Source organism: Enhydra lutris, unplaced genomic scaffold, assembly GCF_002288905.1.
Source record: "Enhydra lutris kenyoni isolate GAN:26980312 unplaced genomic scaffold, ASM228890v2 scaffoldscaffold3, whole genome shotgun sequence".
Classification (NCBI taxonomy): Eukaryota; Metazoa; Chordata; class Mammalia; order Carnivora; family Mustelidae; genus Enhydra; species Enhydra lutris.
The window spans coordinates 40,721,600-40,745,734 of NW_019154087.1; the positions used below are offsets into that span (position 1 = coordinate 40,721,600).

At 39.7% G+C, this 24,135-nt stretch overlaps 1 protein-coding gene across 4 annotated transcripts in view; it reads left to right on the plus strand.

Annotated features, from left to right (window-relative positions):
- The window catches only part of LOC111155589 (ATP binding cassette subfamily G member 2 (Junior blood group)), a 157,068-nt gene that overhangs the window by 113,022 nt on the left and 19,911 nt on the right, over nt 1–24,135 (plus strand). For all 4 annotated transcript variants that reach the window (XM_022515852.1, XM_022515842.1, XM_022515867.1 and 1 more), the window contains 7 exons: nt 4,664–4,885; nt 11,529–11,588; nt 12,323–12,437; nt 13,023–13,175; nt 16,369–16,526; nt 21,462–21,613; nt 23,279–23,383. In XM_022515852.1, coding sequence (XP_022371560.1) covers nt 4,683–4,885; nt 11,529–11,588; nt 12,323–12,437; nt 13,023–13,175; nt 16,369–16,526; nt 21,462–21,613; nt 23,279–23,383 — 946 coding nt within the window. In that variant the 5' untranslated portion in view covers nt 4,664–4,682. The remainder of the gene's footprint in view (nt 1–4,663; nt 4,886–11,528; nt 11,589–12,322; nt 12,438–13,022; nt 13,176–16,368; nt 16,527–21,461; nt 21,614–23,278; nt 23,384–24,135) is intronic.

Here is a 24,135-nt window from a genome sequence, read left to right on the forward strand (position 1 = left end):
TGTGATTGCTCCTCTTTCATTCATGATTTTATTAATTTGGGTCCTTTCTCTTTTCTTTTTGTTTAAGTCCGGCCAGGGGTTTATCAATCCTATTAATTCTTTCAAAGAACCAGCTCCTAGTTTCATTGATCTGTTCTACTGTTCTTTTGGTTTCTGTTTCATTGATTTCAGCTCTAATCCTTATTATTTCTCTTCTCCTGCTGGGTTTAATCTTTATTTGCTCTTCTTTTTCTCCAGCTACTTTAGGTGTAGGGTTAGGTTGTATATTTGAGACCTTTCTTTCCTAAGAAAGGCTTGTATTGCTATACACTTCCCTGTTAGAACGGTCTTTGCTGCATCCCAAAGATTTTGAACAGTTGTGTTTTCATTTTCATTTGTTTCCATGAATTTTAAAAAATTCTTTTTTTTTATTTTAAGATTTTATTTTTTATTTTTTATTTTTTTTATTTTCAGCATAACAGTATTCCTTGTTTTTGCACCACACCCAGTGCTCCATGCAATCCGTGCCCTCTCTAATACCCACCACCTGGTTCCCCTAACCTCCCAACCCCCCGCTGCTTCAAACCCCTCAGATTGTCTTTAATTTCATGTTTGACCCATTCATTCTTTAGTAGGATGCTCTTGAGCCTTCATGTATTTGAGTTCTTTCCAACTTTCCTCTTGTGATTGAGTTTGAGTTTTAAAACACTGTGGTCCAAAAATATGCAGGGAATGATTCTAGTCTTTTGGCGGTTGAGACCTGATTTGTGACCCAGGATGGGATCTATTCTGGAGAATGTTCCATGTGCACTCGAGAAGAATGTGTATTCTGTTGCTTTGGCATGGAATGTTCTGAATGTATCTGTAATGTCCATCTGGTCCAGTGTGTTATTTAAAGCCCTTATTTCCTTATTGATCTTTTGCTTAAATGATATGTCCATTTCAGTGAAAGGGCTATTAAAATCCCCTACTATTATTGTATTATTGTTGATGTGTTTCTTTGATTTTGTTATTCATTGGCTTATATAATTGGCTGCTCCCATGTTAGGGGCATAAATATTTACCCTTCTTGTTAGATCTTCTTGTTGGATAGACCCTTTATTTTTAAGTATGATATAAGTGTCCTTCCTCATGTCTTATTACAGTCTTTGGGTTAAAATCTAATTTGTCTGATATAAGGATTGCCACCTCAGCTTTCTTTTGATGTCCATTTGCATGGTAAGTGGTTTTCCATCCCCTCACTTTAAATCTGGAGGTGTCTTTGGGTCTAAAATGAATTTCTTGCAGACAGCATATTGATGGGTCTTGTTTTTTTATCCATTCTGATACGATGTGTCTTTTGATTGGTGCATTTAGCCCATTTACATTCAGGGTAACTATTGAAAGTTATGAATTTAGTGCCATTGTATTGCTTGTAAGGTAACTGTTACAGTAAATTGTCTCTGTTCCTTTCTGATCTATGTTACTTTTAAGCTCTCTCTTTGCTTACATGACCCCTTTTGGTATTTCTTGCAGGGCTGGTTTGGTGATTGCAAATTCTTCTAGTTTTTGTTTGTCCTAGAAGCTTTTTATCTCTCCATCTATTTTCAGGGACAGCCTAGCTGGATAAAATATTCTTGGCTGCATATCTTTCTCATTTAGTACCCTTAATATATCATGCCAGTCCTTTCTGGCCTGCCAGGTCTCTGTGAATAGGTCTGCTTCCAATCTAATGCTTGTACTATTGTAGGTTACAGACCTCTTGTCCTGAGCTGCTCTCAGGATTTTCTTTTTGTCTCTGAGATTTGTAAGTTTTATTATTAGATGTTGGGGTGTTGACCTATTTTTATTGATTTTGAGGGGGGTTCTCTGTGTCTCCTTGACTTTGATGCCTATTTCCTTCCCCAAATTAGGAAAGTTCTTTGCTATAATTTGCTCCCATATACCTTCTGCCCCTCTCTTTCTTCTTCTTCTGGGATTCCAGTTATTCTAATATTGTTTAGCTCTATGGTATCACTTATCTCTCAAATTCTCTTCTTGTGATTCAGTAGTTGTTTGTCTCTCTTTTTCTCAGCTTCTTTAGTCTCCATCATTTGGTCTTTTATATAACTAATTCTCTCTTCTGTCTCATTTAGCCTAGCAGTTAGAGCTTCCATTGTTAATTACACCTCATTAGTAGCCTTTTTGATTTTGACTTGGTTAGATTTTATTTCTCCAGAAAGGGATTCTCTAGTATCTTATATGCTTTCTTTCAGGCCCAGCTAGTATCTTGATAATCATTATTCTGTACTCTAGTTCTGACTTACTAATGTCCATATTGGTTAGGTCCCTGGGCAGCTGTTACTACCTCTGTTTGTTTTTTTTTTTTTTTTTTGAGGTGAGTTTTTCTGTTTTGCCATATTGTCCCGAGAAGAACAGATGACTGAGAGAACAAAATACTAGAAGGGTAACAATGATCCCTGAGAAACATTCACTAAAAAGATCAGAAAAGACATGAAACTGGGGGGAAAAGAAAAAAGAATATGATCAGGTTCATGAATAGAACAGAGCCATACACTAGATTTTGGGTGTGGTTTGGTCTGTTAGAAGAAACTGCCTCCCAAAATTTTAAGAAAAGAAAAAAAATATATATATATATATACACACACATAAAAATAAGGTGAAATACTATGAAGGGATGGAATATGAATGTAGAATGAAAATTTAAACAGATTTTGAAAAAGAAATTGATAAGTTGGTTGAAAACAGAAAGGAGAAACATTTTTAAAAAGGAGAATGTGATCAGGTGGGTGAATAGAACAAAGCTATACACTACACTTAGGATATTTTGGTCTGTTAGAAGAAACGTGAATAGAGCCATACACTAGACTTTGGGTGTATTTTGGTCTGTTAGAAGAAACTGCCTCCCCAAATTTTAAAGCAAGAAGAAAAGATACATATATATGTATCTTTTTTCTTTATATATATATATATATATATATATGTATATCTATCTATATCTATATCTGTATCTATATTTTGAGTGTATATATGTAGATATACAGATATACTGTATATCTATATGTATACATCTGTATATCTATATATATACATATTGTATATATATATATATACACTCAAAATACAGATATAGATATATATACACTCAAAAAATAAGGTGAAATACAATGAAGAGAAAATATGACATAAAAATGGAAATTAAAAAAGATTTTCTAAAAGGAATTGAAAAGATAAGTTGGTTGAAAAAAGAAGGAAGAAAATTTCAGAAAAAATAAATTAAGAAAAGTTAAAGTTGAAAAACTAAAGAATCATGGGGAAAAAGCCATGAATTCTATGTGCTATATTCCCCTAGTGCTGGCATTTTGCAGTTCTCATTGATTGGTAAACTTGTTCTTGGCTGGATGTTCTTGCTGATCTTCTGGGGAGGCACCTGTTGCATTGATTCTCAAATGCCTTTGCCAAAGGCAGAATTGCACCACCCTTGCCAGGGGCTAGGCTTGGGGCCCCACTCCTCAGTGTGCCCTCTGAGAAAAGCAGTCAATCCCTCCTGTCTCCTGGGTCTCCAGCCACACTCCGTGCTCACCTGGCCTGTGACCCAGCAATTCTGTCTCTAGTACATAGCCCTGTTTGGAGTCTCCAAACCCAGCAGATTGCTGCAGTGCACTCCCAGGGAGTAGGTGGGGAGTCTCCCCAGATCTGCCGCTTGTTGAGCCCCTGTTTGAGGAGAACTGGCCCAACTGTGCCGTGATCACATTTTATAGCCACCCCGAGCTGAGAGCCCATTCCTCACCTCCATCTTTGCAGTTGGCTTCTCTGCTCTGATTCCTGGGAGCTCTGTCTCACTCAGGCAACCCCAGTCTTTCTGTGACCCAAGTGTCCTGAGACCACACTGTCCCACTGTCCCACCAAGGGTTCCAGCCCCCCACTTCTGCTTAGCTACCAAAGCAATGTCCTTCACTGGAGCAAACTTCTAAAAGCTCTGACTTTGTTCTCCTCTACTATCACTTGCCGGGAGCCAGCTGATGGAGGTTCCCTTCCCCCACGGTCTATCTTCCCATACATCACCTTGGATTCACTTCTCCGCACATCCTACCTTGAGGAAAGTGGTTGCTTTTCTGTTCATAGAGTTGCTGCTATTCTTTTCTTTGATCTGCTGTTGAGTTCATAGGTGTTCAGAATTGTTTGATAACTATCTAGCTGAATTCCTGGGACCAGACCAAATTAGGTCTCCTACACTTCTGCCATCTTGGACCACCTCTGCCCCCAAAATATTTTTCTTTAAGCTTGTAATCAGTGTAAAAGTGACTAATGAGGTATTTTACATTCTTTTAAAGTTTAGATCTTCATTTTTATTTTTTTTAATTGTGATATAGTTCACATATACCATTATATTGTTTCAGGTGTGCAAGATAATGATTTAATATTTGTATACATTGTGAAATGATCCCCACAATAAGTCTAGTTAACATCTAACACACACAAAGTCACATTCTTTTTTCTTGTGATGGGAACTTTCAAGATCTGCTGTTTTAACAGCTTTCAAATATACAATGCAGTGTTATTATCAATAGCCACCATCCCAGGACTTATTTATTTTATAGTTGGAAATGTGTACCAAAATGGACTTGTTTCAAGTGTCCTGTTACTGGTGTTTACAGTATCATTTATCTAGACTATCAACTTACTATTGCTTTTCCCTTTGCAGAAAGGCAGAAACTCTCCAGATGTCTTCCGAAAATGACCAAGTTTTTATCCCAATGCCACGAAGAAACACCAGCGACCTCTCCAAGATGACCTCCAACAACCAGAAGACCTTTACTGAAGTAGCTGTGTTAAGTTTTCATAACCTTTACTATCGAGTGAAAGTGAAGAGTGGCTTTCTTTTTGGTCGAAAAACAGTTGAGAAGGAAATACTAACAAATATCAAGTATGTGCATGAACTTGTATTAAAATAGCTTTATTGACATACAATGAGCTTTATAGGTTTTGCTTATTGCAAATAAAGGTCTTACGAACATTTGTGTACAAGTCCATACAGACATACAGACAAATGCTTTTATTTTGTGTGGCTAACCTCAGAGTGAAATGGCTGGGTCACATCTTAGGTATATGGTTAACTTTAAAGGAGCTGCTAAATGGTTTTTAAAGTGGTTGTTCCATATGTATCGACTTTTGTTTGAGAAACCAAACAATGTGTTGTTTGGTTTTTTCTGGGTATGAGCTGGGGTTCTCTAGAAAGCGACTGGCTGTATGATTTACTAGTTCTTGGTCGTCAGGATATAATTGTCCGCTCCAAGCTTCCATTTTCTGATCTGTGAGATGAAGAGGAGAAGTATGGCTGTACCTTACAAGCCAAATACTTTTAGGTCCTTATGCACTTTATGTCCTTCATGTTCCAGGTGCTAGAGTGAGGTAGTTGAAATGACAGTTGAGGTAGTTGAAATGACAGTATGTTGTAACAGTACTTTGGTTTTCAAATACACTTGTTTCAAATGAGTGGTCTGTTTATATAGTAGTTTGTGCCATGGACTTAATGCTTCTCTCCATTACACAGGCAGAGACTATTTAAATACAAGACAACTATAACTTTGCTTAAGCTGTGTAGCTGAAGTCCAAAGTGATAAGAGAAATTAGGAATTGAATCAGGTCTTGATTAGAACCACCTGACCTTTCTGAAAAGCTAACAAGTTCTTTGTGGAACATATTAATCAAGAAAATATTGGTCACTTTGGATTTTGTGCTAATGAGTGGAAGATAAAGGATTTGAATACACACAGGTGGAATAGATTTAAAATTCATACTATGTGAGTGTACATTTCTCCTGCTTATGTTTTTTTTTTTTTTTAAAGATTTTATTTATTTATTTGACAGAAAGAGAGATCACAAGTAGGCAGAGAGTCAGGCAGAGAGAGAGGGGAGGAAGCAGGCTCCCTGCGGAGCAGAGAGCCCGACATGGAGCTCAATCCCAGGACCCTGGGACCATGACCTGAGCCGAAGGCAGAGGCTTCAACCCACTGAGCCACCCAGGCACCCCGCTCTCCTGCTTATGTTTTAAAGCTACTAGATTAGTAACTTGATACAACACAAGTGTTATCTGATCAATGCTTCATAAAGTTTTATGGCCCCATGGTATGCATTTTAGCAACAGAGGAGTTCATCCTAGGTTGAATGTGCATAGCTAGGTTCATAAAAACTCAGTCAAATCTTGCAGTTCTTTCCGATTTTATAGTTAAAAGGACAGGAGGGATTGGTTTCCTTGCTAACTCACATTTCTGGTTTAGGCATCTCTGAGAGAGGTCATCCTTGTTTTTGCTGCAGTATTTCTAATCTTTCCCCTATCTGCTGACTTCACCTAAGTAGAATTTCTGGGATGGGGAAAGATCGCTCTCATATGTGTTATTTTTTATTTGTGTTTGATAGTGCCACCACCATTCACAATAGTTATTGTATTTCAAAAAACTTGGTGAGAAGCTTGGTTTTTGTTTTTTTCTGTGGACATTTTGTAATCTAATTTATAAAACTGAGTAACTAGAACCTGATTTCCTCTTGTGGGGGGAGGTGTGAAGAAGATAAAACAAAATCTGACTATGAGAATTTAGAAAGGTGAGACCTTAATTCCTCATGAAAATCTTTCTGTTATACTTAGTTTGTCTCCATGCCCAGCATTTGGGCTTTCCCTCATCAATACTGAAGATATATGGAAAAAATGGTCTATTCCAGTAGATGTGTGGATCCCCAGTGGTCATCATGGAAATTCAGTATACCATTTGGGAATTTGTTAAATTGATAATTTATTTTGACATAATTTTAAACTTAGACCTTGTACTTTTCACCCCTATGCCTCACCTGTTAACATTTCACTGCATTTGCTCATCACATTTAGTTTTTATATACCCATTATCATTGGTATTTTTCTAAAAGCAAGCTCCCATATGATGTTTTATTATCCCTAACTCCTTTGGTGTATGTTTTCCAGAAATTTGAGTCCTCTTTTCTGTAATCACTCAGTCATCGTTTTGGAGCAGCCGAGGGGGAGTGCAGCCTCATAGTGAATACAGTGGTGGGTGCTAAGAGACCCTCGGTCACCTGTGCTCTTAACATAGTTGATTGACCACCACATCATGTCTCCTTTGTCTCATCCAACCTAGTATTTCTGTCTCATGCCTTAACCTTGATTCCTTGGTCATGTTGGGGTCTACCAACTTTCTCCACCATAATGTTACCATTTTCCACTTTGTAATTGATAAATGCTATGAAGGGAGATAAGACATTATCCCAAAACAGTATTCCTCATTAATCTTCACCCCACCAGCTTCAGCTCCCATTGACTCTTCCCGCCCGAAGTGGCAGTAATGATCACTATGATTTATCAAAGGGTGATTTTCTCTTTTCATTCATCTCTTCTGCATGGATCAATTTGAAGTCTACTGAAAGAAAAAAGCTTTAATCATCATCTCATTCAGTATAGACTCATGGATTTCATATTCAGTGGTAATGCACTATTATCATTATTCTTCTTGATACTCCCATTGTTCCTGATTTGGTTAATGGGAGACTTTCCTTTTTTTTTTTTTTTTTTTTAAAGCTCATTCTTTTGAGATGTCCTCTTATTTGAGTAGTTTTTGGCACAGCAAGAAGTTTCAGATTCCCTGAATACTTATCTTGCTTCAGACCTGTAATCAGCTGTGGTTCCTTTTTCTGGAAGATGATATTTACAAACCAAGATCTGGGTGCTTGGAATATTGGTTGCTGTTGGGATGCCATATGTTCTTAGCCTTCTCAGTGGGTAGACCTAGCGAGCATATGTCTATATATGTGTACACACATATGCCTATACTTGTGTCTCTATATCTGTGTATATAGATTAAAACCTAGGACTTCTCATTAATACCAACAATTGTAATCTAATACCCCACGGTTCTTTCCACATTTCTAGGTTTGTAAAACATCTCAAAAAGTGAAAACCCTGGCTCTCATTATCCTTGATACACTTACTGATTTGCTCATTTTTCTTATTCTTTAATACAAGGAATTAGCCCACCCTTCAGCTGTCACCTCTCTTCCTCCCATCTCCCTTCACAGCCTGTGTTCCATTATAGCTGTTGAGTTTTTCCCACTTCTTCACATTTTTTTTTGCAAGCTTGCCTTTTTGTTTTCCTGTAATTCTCATTTATAAAAATGCAGAGACTCATTTATTCAACAAATTTTAGACATCTGCTAGGTGCTTGACATTGTGCAAGATGTTGGTGACATAGATATGTCCTCTGCTCTCAGAAACCTTCTAGTCTAATGGTGGATTCAGACAAGTAGAGCGTGGCACTGTGTTATTCTACCATGATGGAAGCCCCTAAACTTAAATTGGAGGGCCAGGGGCATGAGAGAATGTGTCTGTGTGTGCCTGTGTGTGTGTGTGTGCGTGTGTAGTGTAGGGAGGGAAGGTGCACCAATGACATGGCCTTCTCCATAAAATGAGACCAGAGGATTAACCATTATGCACTAAAATGTAATAGTTGGGACCTTAATCTGTTAGCTGGGTTTCACCTGATGTGTTCAGCATTTAATAATCTATTTAATGATCTACCTATTGTAGATTGCTGTGCTGCATGCTATGGTGGGGTGGGGGGAACCCAAGATAGCACCATTCTTGTTGACAAGACTTTATAGGACAAGAGTGAAACTTCCCTGCACGCAAATGCTGTAAAGCCATAAATAAGGGTGGAAAATGAGTTTTGAGGGATGATAGTAGAGTGGAGGGCGGGGTGAGGGAGCAAGGGGATTGTAGACCATAAACCAGAACAGAGGTCAACAGCCTTTCTGTAAAGGGACTGCTAGGAAATCTTTTCCACCTCACGGGCCACATCTGTGCGGCAGCTCCTTGGTCCTGTGGCCGCAGTGTGAAGGCGGTCATGGATGTGGGCGAATGAATGCGGCTCTGCTCTAGTAACGCTTTATGAGCAGAACAGGTGACTAGCCATTGGCTGGTCCCTGGCCTAGAGTGCAAACTCCACAAGTCCCAGGCTTTGTTTTGTCCTCAGCTCCATCCCATGTCCTGGAAGAGTGTCTTACCACCTGTAGTAGTTACTGGATAATTGTGCTAAGTGAATGGAGGGAGAATTAGCCCCTTCTCCCAGCTGGAACTCTTTCTTGCATTTGTGATTGGACATTACTGTTGTTTTCTGTAATGCTAGGGTCTAGTGCCAAAGTAAGCCCAACTCAGGGAACTGAAAGATTGTCCTAGCCTGTTCACATTCAATTTTGGGTTAATCATTTAGGATTGTTGGTCTTTATTTGAGTAGATATTTTAAAAACCTGGAAAAGTTTCCTGACAATGATGTCTTAGTGAATATCAAGCTGATTTTTGGTCATTTTAGAAGAAGTTACTGGGTAGCTATTAATACAGTTCCTGGGTAGCTTTTTTTTTTTTTTTTTTTTAAGATTTTATTTATTTGAGAGAGAGAGGGAGAGCATGAGCGGAGAGAAGTTCAGATGGAGAAACAGACTCCCCGTGGAGCTGGGACTCCAGGACCCCGGGATTATGACCTGAGCTGAAGGCAGTTGCTTCACCAAACAAGCCACCCAGGCACCTACTGGGTAGCTATTAATAAAGAAGATGCATCAAAAGCTACAGATAAATGCATCTTGAAAGTTCACTTAACCAGTGTGTCTTTTTATACTGTGGGGTGGTGGGGGAAGACGGCACTGAAAGCATAAGAGATCTTTCTGTTCTACAGCTTGCTCCCAGTTTATCAAATTCATTTTTTTGTCGGGTATTTCAGTGAGAGGCACCTCAGTTCATGAGCAGAGTGAGAGCTACCTTCCCTTTTAGCCTCCACCAGCCATTTTATACTTGTAACAGTTTAAGCACAAGAGTCAGTAAATGCTGAGGTCTTCTGTGGTTGAGGTACTGGGGTACAACTGCTTTGTGATGTTCAGCACTCCTGGTTATATAACCTTAGGATTGGCCTCTGAGAATCATTGCCTGGGAATGAAATAGATTTCAGCTTTGGAATAGATACTATTTTTATTTTGGGATAAATTTTGATTTATCTGTTCCAACAGAGATTGGGCATAGACAACAAGGTTTTGAAAAGGCTTTTCCAGCTTTTCCAGGTCTCTATTTTATCATGCCTGTTGAGCTGGAGAGACCCTACTTTTTTCTTTATTTTAACTTAATATATTTTTAAAAGATTTTATTTATCTATTTTAGGGGGGAGACTGGGCAGAGCCAGAGGGGAAGAGTATTAAGCAGATTCCACACTGAGCATGAAGCTCAACGTGGGGCTCAGTCCCATGACCCTGAGATCAGGCCCTGAACCAAAACCAAGAGTCAAATACTTAACTGACTCTACCCTCGGGTGTCCCTGGAGAGGGCATAGTCTCCATTCTACTTTTTCCAGTCCTTTTCTCCCTGCCAGTCTACTGGTTACCTTCAGGATAAAATTCAAACTACTTACCTTCTTCTTGAGTCTCAGCACAGTAAACCCTGCCTTAATTTTTTTCTACCTTCTTGCTCTCTATCTGGGTATTCACTGCCCTTAAACATCTTAGTTTGTCTGGGACATGCTGTGTATGCTCCCATGCCTCTATATCCTTAAAGGTTGTTCCCTACAGAAAGTGGCATCTACCAGTTCTATGCTGAGAATTTTCTAATCCACTTACCCGATACTTTATAAGGGAGAGAATAGTATATCCTGAGGGTACATGTTTTACTTTTCTAATTCAGTAACAATTTTGTGACAGTTAAAAATTGATATTTTGGGGGGCGCCTGGGTGGCTCAGTGGGTTAAGCCTCTGCCTTCAGCTCAAGTCATGATCTCAGGGTCCTGGGATCGAGCCCCGCATTGGGCTCTCTGCTCAGCAGGGAGCCTACTTCATCCTCTCTCTCTGCCTGCCTCTCTGCCTACTTGTGATCTCTGTCTGTCAAATAAATAAATAAAATCTTAAAAGGAAAAAAGAAAAGAATTGGTATTTTGTTTTTTACCCATGAGGTGCTTTATTCTTAGCCATTGAAATTCTACTTCACATATATTGTTCTTAATCTGATGAGTTTTAAGTGGTGAGAACGCTATACTGGTGATTCTAGAAATCTGTTGACTTATTAATTGTGTAGAACTTAGAGTAGGTAGCCACAGAGGTGACTTGAAGTAAATCAGTTAATGTTATCAAACATTAGTTAAGACTTGTTACATTCTTTACACTGTATTAAGAGGGGTAAGTGTAACACATATGTTTAATCAGAATCTGTGACTTTAAGGAAACTTGAAATTTCTTGTGTTCTTTTTCAAAGACTATAAATGGTTTAGAGAAGAAGTGAAAGGAGTTTAGAGGGACCCAAGCCATTTTTCTTATAGGTCTTGACTAGTGATTAAGATCCTTCATGTGCTGGACTTACGTTAATTGTCATACGTTAATGGACATTACGTTAATTGTCTTTTTCCTTTCAGCATTGGTTTGTGCTTGCTTTCCATCTATAGTTTAATCACTTTCATTGAGCGTATTAGATGCAGACTCTAAATTTATAGAACTGGTTTTGAAGTGGGCTAATAAACTGATATGTTCTGTGGTTACAGTGGCATCATGGGACCTGGCCTCAATGCCATTCTGGGACCCACAGGTGGAGGCAAATCTTCGTGAGTATAATAGTAGAAGTCAGCTTTTCCTTTGGGGTTTAATGTGCTTTTCAAGATGCCTTTCATGTGAGCAGGTATGTGTCGAGCGTTTGCTGCCTGTCTAGTGTGGTTCTAGGTGCTGTGGATAACATGCATGATGCTAGCTTGGAGCTGGTTGTCCCAAGGACTGGGAAATCTTGGTCAGCTTACTAATAGCACACGATAACAAGACATGACTGGCATACAGCTGTCAGCTATGATTTGAGCTAATGGGGAGGGAAAGGAGAGAGAAAAAAATTGAAAGTGGGTAGATGGAGCCAAAGGCCCAAGTGAAGACTTACTTCTTAGACAAAGGAGCGCATTGTCTGACTTGAGAGACCCCCCCAAGGTCACATGACCTGGAAGGCTGTTGGGGAAGTCTGTGCTGGAGCAGCCAACGGTGACTTGGTTCCATGTTTTTGAGTTATACTATAATATAAACTAAAAAAGGGAAGGTGAGAATTGAAAAATATACGTAATTTTATGATGAATCATGAAATTCTACACCTGAAACCAATTTCATCATATATGTTGACAATAAAGATTGAATTCAAGGAAGTACCTGAAAAAACAGAAAACCATATACATAATTTTAGGTAATCCATGGAATTTCTTGATTGGTCAATATTCTAACTTGAGCAGAATTTGGATTTAGAGTAGCTGAGAGATACAGCCTGAGTTGGAGAAAAACAACAACATAATATGTCCTCTCATAGGTTGTTAGATATCTTAGCTGCAAGGAAAGATCCGAAGGGATTATCTGGAGATGTTCTGATAAATGGAGCACCTCGACCTGCCAATTTCAAATGTAATTCAGGTTATGTGGTACAAGTAAGTATTTGTGGATTTGTATTTTAGCATTCTTCTATTTCTGTATGGGCAAATGCCTTGGTTGATAGATCAGTGTACTTCCAGCTGACCAAATGACATGTTCATGGAACCAGTTTCCTTCACACCAGCTTTTCATAATCCCTTGTTAAGATTCGGAGTGGTGTTAAATGAAGAGGCAGGAAGAATCTGGAATCTAACTGCTGTAAGGGCAATGATATCCATTCTAGTTATGATTCCCACAAGACACTGCTAGTCTCCTCTTTTGCCCTACCTTCACCTCTCTCCTTGCCTTAGCTTAGAAAGATGTTTTGCTAAATTTGTGTAAAGCAGTCTGGACATGTCTGCTAGTAGTTATCATAATTACCTGTGTCGACTTGGATGTACACATAGGGAATGAAAATTATGCCATCTGCTTTTCCAGCTGTCCGTATTTGGAGTTGCTGTCATTTGTCTACCTGCAAGTTCATCATTAGCTAGAACTTTATGTTGGATATGGTATTCTTGGGGATGAAGTTACATGGGCTTAAGTGTGATGGTATTAGAAAAAACCTAATATGTCTTGTTAAAATGTCATTTTGCTTCAAGGATGATGTCGTGATGGGAACTCTGACAGTGAGAGAAAATTTACAGTTCTCAGCAGCTCTCCGGCTTCCGACAACCATGACGAGTCATGAAAAAAATGAGCGAATTAACAAGGTCATTCAGCAGTTAGGTCTGGATAAAGTGGCAGATTCCAAGGTAATGTGGAAAAACCAGATAGGGTCATAGCCAGCATTAAGTTCTCACCTGTGTGGATAGCGTAACTCTTATTCAGAAGTTTTCTACAATGTGCGTGCTCAGAAGTGGCTGCTTTCTGTAATATAGAGAAATGAGACTTGTTACATAATGTGAAGATGGAAATTAACCAGGTTAAAGAACAACCTAAAAATGTTTGGATCCTGGAAATGAAGTGTGGCAGGGTGGTCCAGTGCATAGAAGTGCCTTTGCGAGGAACACAAGGCCCTTTCCCCATGATTATAGCTCTTGACGCTCTCACACTGTTTGTCGGGTCTCAGCTGTAGCTTTCCACTAACTTTCCTTCTTCCTGCTTTCTTTCCCGTTTTAGCTCTCCTTCCTCTTCCTCCAGGAGACTTTGTGCTGTTGCTTTTGAGGTATATTTCCGGAATTCTTAAATGACAAAAATCCAAGGGTTCTGGCTCTATGTTTCACTTTGCTGTAATTTGGCTTTCAAAATTATATTTCGTCAAAGTGGAGTTTCTTTTTTCTTTCTTTCTCCTTCTTCCTCTTTTTTCTTTTTAAAGATTCTTTATTTATTTATTTGAGAGCTAGAGCAAGAGAGCACAAATGAGAGAGGGGCAGAGGGAGAGGGAGAAGCGGATTCCCTGCTGGGCGAGGAGCCTGATGCGGGGCTCGATTTGGGGCTCGATTTGGAGCTCGATGTGGAGCTCGATCCCAGGACCCCGGGATTATGACCTGAGCCGAAGGCAGACGCTTAAGCGGCTAAACTACCCAGGTACCCCAGTTGGGTTTATTTCTAACTTGTGTAGCATCTGAGTTGTTTCTCTATAGTCTTTTCTTTGGCACTTTTGTCTCTCATTCCTCTCTCCCTCTCTTCCTATCTTCCTTTCTTCTGCCAGTACTTACTTACAGGCTGTGTGTTATGTGCTGGGCTCTTAGGTTTTAAAGATAACAGTTATGGGCAAGAGAGACAAAAATAACTCCCTTTTGTGGTTATGCAGAATCAGGAGGAAGGAACGAGATGAACAAGGGAGTTTTATAGTTGATGACTAAGGATGAAAGATTTGCCTGGAAGACTTTTGAAGCTTTGGGTGAAGATGAGCTTTTTAAGATTATGGTGACTATTATTTAGCATTCTTTTTTAAAGATTTTTTTTTTTTTTTTTATTTACTTGACAGAGAGAGAGATCACAGATAGGCAGAGAGGCAGGCAGAGAGAGAGAGAGAGAGAGAAGGAAGCAGGCTCCCCGCTGAGCAGAGAGCCCGACGCGGGACTCGATCCCAGGACCCTGAGATCATGACCCGAGCTGAAGGCAGAGGCTCAACCCACTGAGCCACCCAGGCGCCCCCTAAAGATTTTTTTTTAAAGTAATCTCTACACCCGAGTTGGGGTTCGAATTTGCAACCCTGAGATCAAGAGTTGCATGCTCTGCCGACTGAGCGAGTGGTGGTGATAGTTTAAATCCCCTGGATATATATCCCTTATTTAGAGATAATGAAGAATGGGGGTTTTCTGCTGGTTATTGCTTCATGTCATACTGTCTGACATTTTAGAAAAACGTAAAATGTATTTTGCTTGTATTTCATTTGAAAGCTTAGTGCTGATGCCACCATTTACCATTTATTTTTGTTTTAGAGGTTCATGAGTTTAGATTTCCTTTGTCTTGGCTCTGTTATTTGATTTTGTCTTTTTCTTAAGGTGCATTCCAATCTTTGCCTTTAGGTTAAAGTTCTTTACCAATAAGCAGTCAATTGCCCTAACTTCCTTGCATGTAATTCCAGGAAAAATGAGCTGAAGGTAGTTGTTGACTTCTTGGAATTTATTTAATTGACTGAAAATATGTTTAAAATTTTTTACTTTTTATGAAAATTTAAATATAGCAGAAATATAGCGAGTAGTCTAATTACTATCATAATTACATGGTTATAGTATAATTAGTATAATGGTATGATTACAAATAATATTCACCTAGATTTCCCAATTGTTAGCATCTTATCCCATACTAGCTTTGGCTTTTTTTCTGAAATATTTTTTAAAAAGTTGTAAATATCATATTTTACTCCTGACTACTCATTTTGCATCTTTTTTAAAAAAGATTTTATTTATTTATTTGAGAGAGAGAGAGATCACAAGCAAGCAGAGAGGAAGGCAGAGAGAGAGAGAGAGGGGGAAACAGGCTCCCTGCCGAGCAGAGAGCCCAATGTGGGGCTCGATCCCAGGACCCTGAGACCACAACCCGAGCCGAAGGCAGAGGCTCAACCCACTGAGCCACCCAGGTGCCCCAACTCATTTTGCATCTTAAGAAAAAAGACATTTGCCTAGGTTACCATAGTACTGTTACTAACCAACAAAATTAACAGTATCTTAATATCAGCTATGTTAAGCCATATTCATTCACATTTTCCCAGTTGTCTCTAAAATGTCTGCTATAGCTCAGTTGTTATAGGATCCAGTCCAGGGCATGAGTAGCACTTCCTTGTTATCTCTTTGAAGACTCTTAATATAGGAATTCTTTTCTACTTCCTGCCTCTCCCCAAACCTTCTTGCTTCCCCTGCCGCCCTGCCCTCCACACACAATGACATTGACTAGTTGAGAAGACTGGGCCAGTTGCCCTGTAGAATATTCCGGCTTCCGGATTTGTCTGAAAGAATGAGTCAGGAATTCTGTAGTGAGTTGGGATACAGGCAGGGTCAATTTGGGAAGCCTTATGATCATTTAAGAGGTGCTAATGTGGTGTGACAGAAAGTGAACTTTCCCATTTGCGCCCTCCCCCAGGACTTTTAGAGGGTTGGGGAGGGAAGGTGTAAGAAGACTAATAAATTCTAGATGCTTTCCCCTTTTCCTCTCCTACTTTTGTCTCCCTTCTGCTTTGTGATTTCATTATGCCAGGGCCATATGTTTTATTGTTCTTATTTAACTATCTTAAAACTAAATATTTGACTTGATAGGGAACAAGAAGTACTGTTAAGCATGGTGTTCGTATCAGGCTTGGCCACTTCCCGACCTGAGCCTCAGTTTGCTCATGTTATTAAAGAGAAACCTACCTCTTCTCCCATAATTTCATTTATTTGTTATTTGGAATAAGTGAGGATAATGAGATAAAGTGCCTCTTACAGGGTTGGCATGTTGTAGGACCTCAACAAATGGTAGTAGCTGTGGTTGTAATCGTTAATGATGGTATTTGTGCTTTAGGTTGGAACTCAATTTATACGTGGTGTATCTGGAGGAGAAAGAAAAAGGACTAGTATTGGAATGGAACTTATTACCGATCCAGCCATTTTGTTCCTGGATGAGCCCACCACTGGCTTAGATTCAAGCACAGCAAATGCTGTCCTTTTGCTCCTGAAGAGGTAATGCGATGGGAACATTTTTCTTCCACTCATCCAATATCAGATCCCCTGCGATGCCCCAGGTAGTATTCTCAGTGCAGGAAGTTCAAGAGTGAACACAACAGACAAAATTGTCTTCCTTCTTTGTTCAACTGACAAATAGAAGTGTTTCAAGAAAATTGAAACAGGGTAAGAGTTTGACAAAAGATGGCTGTGGTGGGAGTGGGGGTGCTCTATTATATAGCAGGGTGGTCAGGGAAGACCTCACTGATGTGACGTGTGAGCTGGGAGCAGGGAATGGGGCCTGGATGTCTGGGGAAGACAGTCCTCGCTGGAGGGAAGAGCCGTGGGTCCTGAGCATGTGTGATGTGTTTGGAAACATCAAAAGAGCCAGAAGGAACTGAACCCCAGTGAACTAAGGGGAATGGAGGTTGCTTACTGATTCGTTTGCTGGGGCTGCCATAATGTAGGACCACAGACCGGGTGACTTAAACAACAGAAGTTTAGTTTTTCACATGCTTGGGAGGCTAGGAGTATAAGTAAGATAAGAGCATCAGCAGGATTATTTCTTCTGAGGTCTCTCTCCTTGGCGCAGGTAGCTGTCTTCAATGTGTATCTTCATTTCATTTTCCCTCAGTGCATCTGGGGCCTCCTCTCCTGTTCTTATAAGGACAATGATCCTTATTAGATTAAGGGCCACTCATATGACCTTGTTTAACCATAATTACCTCTTTAAAGACCCTATCTCCAACTACAGGTATATTCTGAGGTACTCGAGGTTAGGACTTCAACATGAATTGGGGGAGGATAAAAGTTAGTCCATAACAATTAGAATAGGACATGAGATGGAATTGAGTGGGTGGCAGATTATGCAGGCTTTGTAGGCCACAGTAAGAACTATGGCTTTTATTATCTCTAGGTAACATGGGAACTTTTAGAGAGTTCTAGAACAGAGGAGTGGCAGCTGTGTAGAGAAAAGAACTGTATAACTGGGCAAGGTGAGTACAAGGAAACCAGTCAGAAGGCTGTTTGTCTTAGCTCGGTTGAGATAGGATACTGGCTTTGAGTAGGGTGGTAGTGGTGAGGTGGTGAGAAGTCGTGGATTCTGCATCTGAAGATAGAACCAACAGGATTAGTTCGTGAATTGGAGGTGGGGTGTGGTTATCAAGAGAACAAATTTCTAAAATTTAGGGCCTAAAAAAATGGAAGAATGGAGAAAATAGTTGCATTTACTTTTATTCTTCCAGTGGGAGGAATATGTTGATAGGAGAAATTTCAGATGGTAAATTTTGGACACTTAAAAAATTAAAAAATTTTTTTTAACCTTACAGAAGAGTTACAAGACTAGTACAAAGAAATCTCATATCTTCTTATTGCGATTTCCCAACTGTTCCCAACTGCATTTATCTGCATTTGCTCTCTCTTTAACCCTCCACCACACATAGTCTTTTCCTGACATCATATACCTTCACCCCTAAATACTCTGGAGTGTAACTCCAGGAAACACGGACACTCCTCCTACATTACCACCCTGCACACCTCCCAGCTGCGATGTTTTCCATTGCTGCCATCACCACCATCCAACCCATAGACTTCAGTTGGACTTCACCAGTTGTCCCAGAAGTATCTCTTTCTCCTTTCTGACTCAGGATGTTCTCCAGAACCTCTTGTTTAAGTATTTTCTAATCCTGAATAGTTTTTCAGTCTTCCCTGGCTCTCGAGTCCTTGTCTGTCTTCAAGAGTCCATTTCGTAGAGTGGCCCTCAACTCATGGCCAGACTCAGGCCATGAGTTCTTGGCAGGGGTACCACAGAAACGATGCCGTGTTCTGCATAATCAGGGGCTGCCTGATTTTGACTTCTCCTACCATGGGTGATATTCATGACCATCACCTGTCGTGTTGGTGTCTGCTGGGTTTACCTGCTATGAAGTAACTATTTTTCCCTTCATAACTGGTTGGTATTTGAGATGATCAGATAATATGTCCGTACCCTATTCCTCAACAAATCTCCACCCACCAGTTTTAACATATACTAGCAATTTCTGCCTCTATCAATTACTGGTGCAATGGTTGCCAAGTGATTTTCTATTTACATCATTCTTTCTACATATATTAGTTGGCATTCTACTGTAAAGAACTTTTCCTCCTTCCCCATTTATGTTTTCTCGTATTCTTATTTTCGTTAATGGATCAGTGGATTATATAACTTACATATTTATGATTAGATTAACCCTTATTTGGCCATTAGAAGCCCTTTCAGTCTGACTTTTTTGTCCTTTTGACATGTTTCCTAATCATTCTTCAAGCAGTTCTTTACTTTATGGTCAACAAGATGTTGCAGGTTCATCTTGTACTTTTCCTGTGTCAGATGTTTCTCTGGGGAGTCCTGATACCTTCTGTTGTAGTCAGAATTTAGAAACCAAGATCTAATTACTTAGTGTGTTCACTGCTACTGCCATTTCATTGCTTCCAGACCAACTTAGCAGACATACCTAGGAAATACTTGTGTACATGTGTGTGCTTTATGTCTGTGCATATATAACACAGAAATATGTATCTGTATTTTTTTATTAAAGATTTTAAGCAATCTCTACACCCAGCATAGGGCTCAAACTCACAACCCCAAGATCAAGAGTCGTATGCTCCATGGACTGAGCCAGCCAGGCACTGCTAGTTCTATATTTTATATGGGAAATATTTAGAACATTATTTTATTATGTATTCATATGCATATAGTTTGAATAGAACGATACATGCAAACATACATCTGTAATTATCTCTCTGTTAGCCTGTGTGTATCAAAAAACCCATGAGTGCGTAATATTTCCAATCCAGTCTAACACTTGAATGTTCTTTTTAGTCTTTGCCATTTCCATATTTGTAAATGATTTTTTTAAAAGATTTTATTTATTTATTTGATAGAGAGAGATGCACAGAGAGAGGGAACACAAGCAGGGGGAGTGGGAGAGGGAGAAGCAGGCTTCCCTCTGAGCAGGGAGCCTGACGTGGGCCTCGATCCCAAGACCCTGGGATCATGACCTGAGCCGAAGGCAGACACTTAACGACGGAACCACCCAGGCGCCCTGTAAATGATTTTTTAAACAGGCAAAAACTTAGCTGTCATTATCTCAATACATTTACTTACTTTCTAAGCCAAGTAACTTAATTGTTAAATATAACTGATCTCCTCGTCACGCTGGCCATGCTCTCTGCCCACCACCTCTGGGACTGCTCCCTACCACCCCAATTTTTTAAAAGCTACCACACACATTCTCTTCCTATGGCATCCCCTCCTTGTTGTTACCGTGCTTCCTCAGATGCTCATGCCCTCCTAACAGGTCTCTGTGCCAGGATAAGAAGAAATGGGAAGATTTTAGACATCTTAAGTTTGAGATGGCAGTTACACAATAAAGTGAAGACACCAAGTCATGGGTCAGGTTCTGTTAGGGAATGCATGTTATCTGTCAGTGTGTTAACTGTTCATTAGAGGATGGTGGAATGCTCTGGGCTCTGTCGTGTTTTATCCTGTTTTGCACTAGTTAGCACATAGGCATCTTTCCTTGGGCTGGAGGGCTTTAACCCAGAATTTCTGACACACCACTGTGCACACTGATCACTTGGATCTTGTTAACATCAGATTGCTTCCATTGCTCTGAGATGGAGTTTGAGTCTTCCTGTCTCCCAGGAGATATTGATATTGATGCCATTTCCTTAGACCACAAAGCTCTCATGGAAGCACTTCTTTGCTTCTGGTCCTTCACTGGCTCTTTCTTGCCCTCTGACAAAAGCTGCAGCTTCTGAGTGAAGGGACTTGTCATGGGCTGGTTTTTGGGGGCAGTCTCTTTTCATAGCTTCTTCCCCTCCCCCTGGCCTCGATCCCCAAACACACATCCGGGCATTGCAATGACACGGAAGTACTTGTAGTCTCCTTAGTAGACCTTGTTATTGCATAGTCTGTTTGCCATCTTCCTTCCGCTTGACTACATTTTCTCTTCTTGGCTTACTCTAGTTGGCTCCATTGATGCACTACTTATGTTATCTTCAGACTGGGTTATGGTCTTCCATTTAGCTTATAAGGAACCCTCAGCTTCTTTTATTCCACACTGTACTGAAATGGTTGAATCTACTGGCCTGATCCTCTTTAAGGCAGAGCAACCTTGTACCCACTGCTAACATGCAGTAGGTGCTTAGAAAATGCTTAAATTGATATGATACTGCTTATAAAATATTTTCAATAATGACAGGTTTTCAACAGTGATTTTGGCCTTTTGTTTCTTCTATCCATGAGTAGTACCTCCCATGTAAATGTAGTTTAGCAATGTTTTGGCCTTGGAATCAGACCAGGGATCAAATCCCAGCCCTGCCCCTTACAGTGACATTTAGGGCCAGTCGTTCAACCCTCTACATCTCATCCCTAACATAAAGGTAATAATATTATTGGTACTGCCTGGTAAAAGTATTGTGAGAATTAAGATAACTATGAAAGTATATAATAGCAAAGACATAGTAAGTACTCAGTAATGTTAATTGTATCATTAGGGCAAAAGAATGAAAACCAATTCCTACAAAGCGAGATTTAAATGATCAGTGAAAATGGGGCATACAACCATCATTTTAACATTCAGTCCATGATATGTTTCCAAACTTGAGTGTTCTTACAGATTACCTGGGTGCCTGTGAAATATGGATTCATTAGGTCCAGTATATCTGAGAAGACTGTTCAGGGATCTGCATTTTTCATGAATATTCTGGTTGATGTCAACTGCCCATGGAACTCACTTTAGAAACCTTAGTGTTTCATAAAAGCACTGCCTTTAGGTCCCCTAACAATCAGATAATATGAAATGAGGAGTTAGTAAGAGAAAATCAAGTCGAACTAAGAATAGATGATTAAAGTTGCCATGATGTTCAAGTTTTAGATGTTTAATGACTTTTATTTTTTTGCTTTTAACATAGGATGTCTGATCAGGGACGAACGATCATCTTCTCCATTCATCAGCCTCGTTATTCTATCTTCAGGCTGTTTGATAGCCTCACCTTGTTGGCCTCAGGAAAACTAATGTTCCACGGGCCTGCCCAGGAGGCCTTGGGATACTTTGCGTCAGTAGGTATGCTTGACTTTTTCATACAATAAAATCCTTTACTAAAAGAAACCTGAAAGAGAGCAATGGAGGTCTCCAGGAGTGCTGTTTGGTCTTTGAGTAGACATACTATGGATTCCACCACTCCAAAACATCTTTGGTGAGTTTGGTGCTAGAATTTTTCTTCACTTTATAGTGCTACCTTGTTCTTTAGGTCTCTTTCCTGTCCTATTCGACTATGCCTGCATACTTATGTATGAATATTTCTACTGACCGTCTTCCTAGTTCTGGTGACCTTTCACTAACAGTTCAGTGAATGTGTTGCCCTCATAACCAGTTATCTGTCAGTCGAATGTTTTTGAAAAGGTCTCATAATATCCCCAAATATTTTGTCTTCTTGTCCAGATTATGGATCAGGCTTTCTCATGTCATTCCTTTTTATGGGATGTTGATCTGCTGTGGTTGGGATTCATGAAGATGCTACTTAAAATTTTCTAGTAGCATTAAATTACAGATTTAGGCTTTGAGGGGGTATAAGAGACTTACCAGTCAATAGAATGACTCATTGTAAGTCTTACTTTGAGGGGCCAACACTTCTGACAGTTTTGGACTGCCTGGTTCTATTTAGAATGGAAAAATATAATTTTTTTTTATGACTCATGCAGTCTGTTTCATTTTAGAGGTATTTGGATAGGATTACAGATGGTGCTCCATGACTCCAAATACAGTGTTGTTTTTTTTTTTAAGATTTTTTATTTATTTGACAGAGAGAGATCACAAGTAGGCAGAGAGGCAGGCAGAGAGAGAGAGAGAGAGAGAGGGAAGCAGGCTCCCTGCTGAGCAGAGAGCCCAATGCGGGACTCGATCCCAGGACCCTGAGATCATGACCTGAGCCGAAGGCAGTGGCTTAACCCACTGAGGCACCCAGGCACCCCTCCAAATACAGTTTTAAATATTCAGTAGCCATCTTCTAAGATTTTTGTTTAATCTCTCTCATTTAAAGTTAATAAGCACACAAGGTCTAGGGAGTTTAGGGGCGTTGAACCTAATAAACTACAGGTCAATTTGAGTCAGAGGATCATGCCACAAGGAGTTGAGATAAGCATTCACCTGTGCCAGTCACATTCTCTTGGGAGTGCTGCTCTGGGGATTTGTTCTCTATATTGGAATTATGACAGCACAACGCATGATCATTTGGCAGGTGAATTGGGAGAACCGAACACACCCCTGGCCTCTCCCAGGTGCTGTCTTGCTGTGCCCTGGCATTCTTGCTTTGAGGAGCATTTGTCCTAGCTACAGCTTTTTTTTTTTTTTTTTTAACTTAATTTTTTCCCGTTGGACCAAATTAGATTTTTGAAGGAGTTCCTTCAAACAGAGCATACTGATAGCTGTTTCAGGTCTCATGAATTATGATGAATAAGGACCAGCTATTAACTTCATACTTTTGGGGAGTCTAAGGTTGGCTTTGAGTATGTTGTTTTTCTGGAAGACGGAGCATTGTTGAAATTTCGTGTGATTGAATATATAAAAAAGAAAGGGTAAATCAGTGAAAGGAGAAGAGGGGAGAAAAGAAAGAAAGAGATGAGGGAGAAGTTATTCTCTTCCCCTGCCTCAACTCTCTCACCCCTGAAAGTGAGTTTTTACTTTCCAAGACCATCAAGTTTATATACCTGAGTTGCCTTCTTTTTGTAGGTTACCAGTGTGAGCCTTATAATAACCCTGCAGACTTCTTCCTGGATGTCATTAATGGAGATTCCTCTGCTGTGAAACTGAACAGAGAGGACCAAGAGGGTGAAGGTATGTGAATCTGTTGAGAGTCGCAGATTATTGTGAATGGAATTGGCTGAAGTTTAACCATGTGGCAGCTCAGGAAAACATGGCTTTGTGAATTTACATTAATGCTGTCCTCTGATAATAGTTGTCTTAGTCCGTTTGGGCTGCCTACCAAAGATACCATACACTAGGTAGCTTAGACAATAATCATTTATTTCTCACAGTTCTGGATTCAGAAGTCCGAGGTGAAGGTACTAAAGACTCAGTATCTGTTGAGAACCTGCTTCCTGGTTCAAATATGGGTGACCATCTTCTCGATGCCTCCTCACATGACGGAAGCAAGGAGGGGCCTCCTTTATAAGGGTTCTAATCGCATTCATGAGGGCTACACTCTCATATGACTTAATCACCCTTCAGATACGATCACATTGGGGATTGGGTTTCAGCATATAAATCTTGAGGGAACATAAACATTCACTCTATAGCACTGGTCAACATAGATTTTGTTTTCCATAATTGGTGTATTTTTGACTGAATGTATACATGAGTATTCATGTGATATTATCACTTTTAAGGGGAAATTTCATTAAAAATACCCATTTATATAACGTTTTGAAATAAGAAACTTGGCAATTTATATATTTGCATATAGAAGAAAACAAGGACCAGGTTTGTATATCAAGAATTATAACTCCTTCTGGTAAGAAGTCTATTTTAAAAGAATTAGGGTTCAAGTGTTATAGTTAGGAGAAGGCAGTAGCTTTGCTGTATTCATG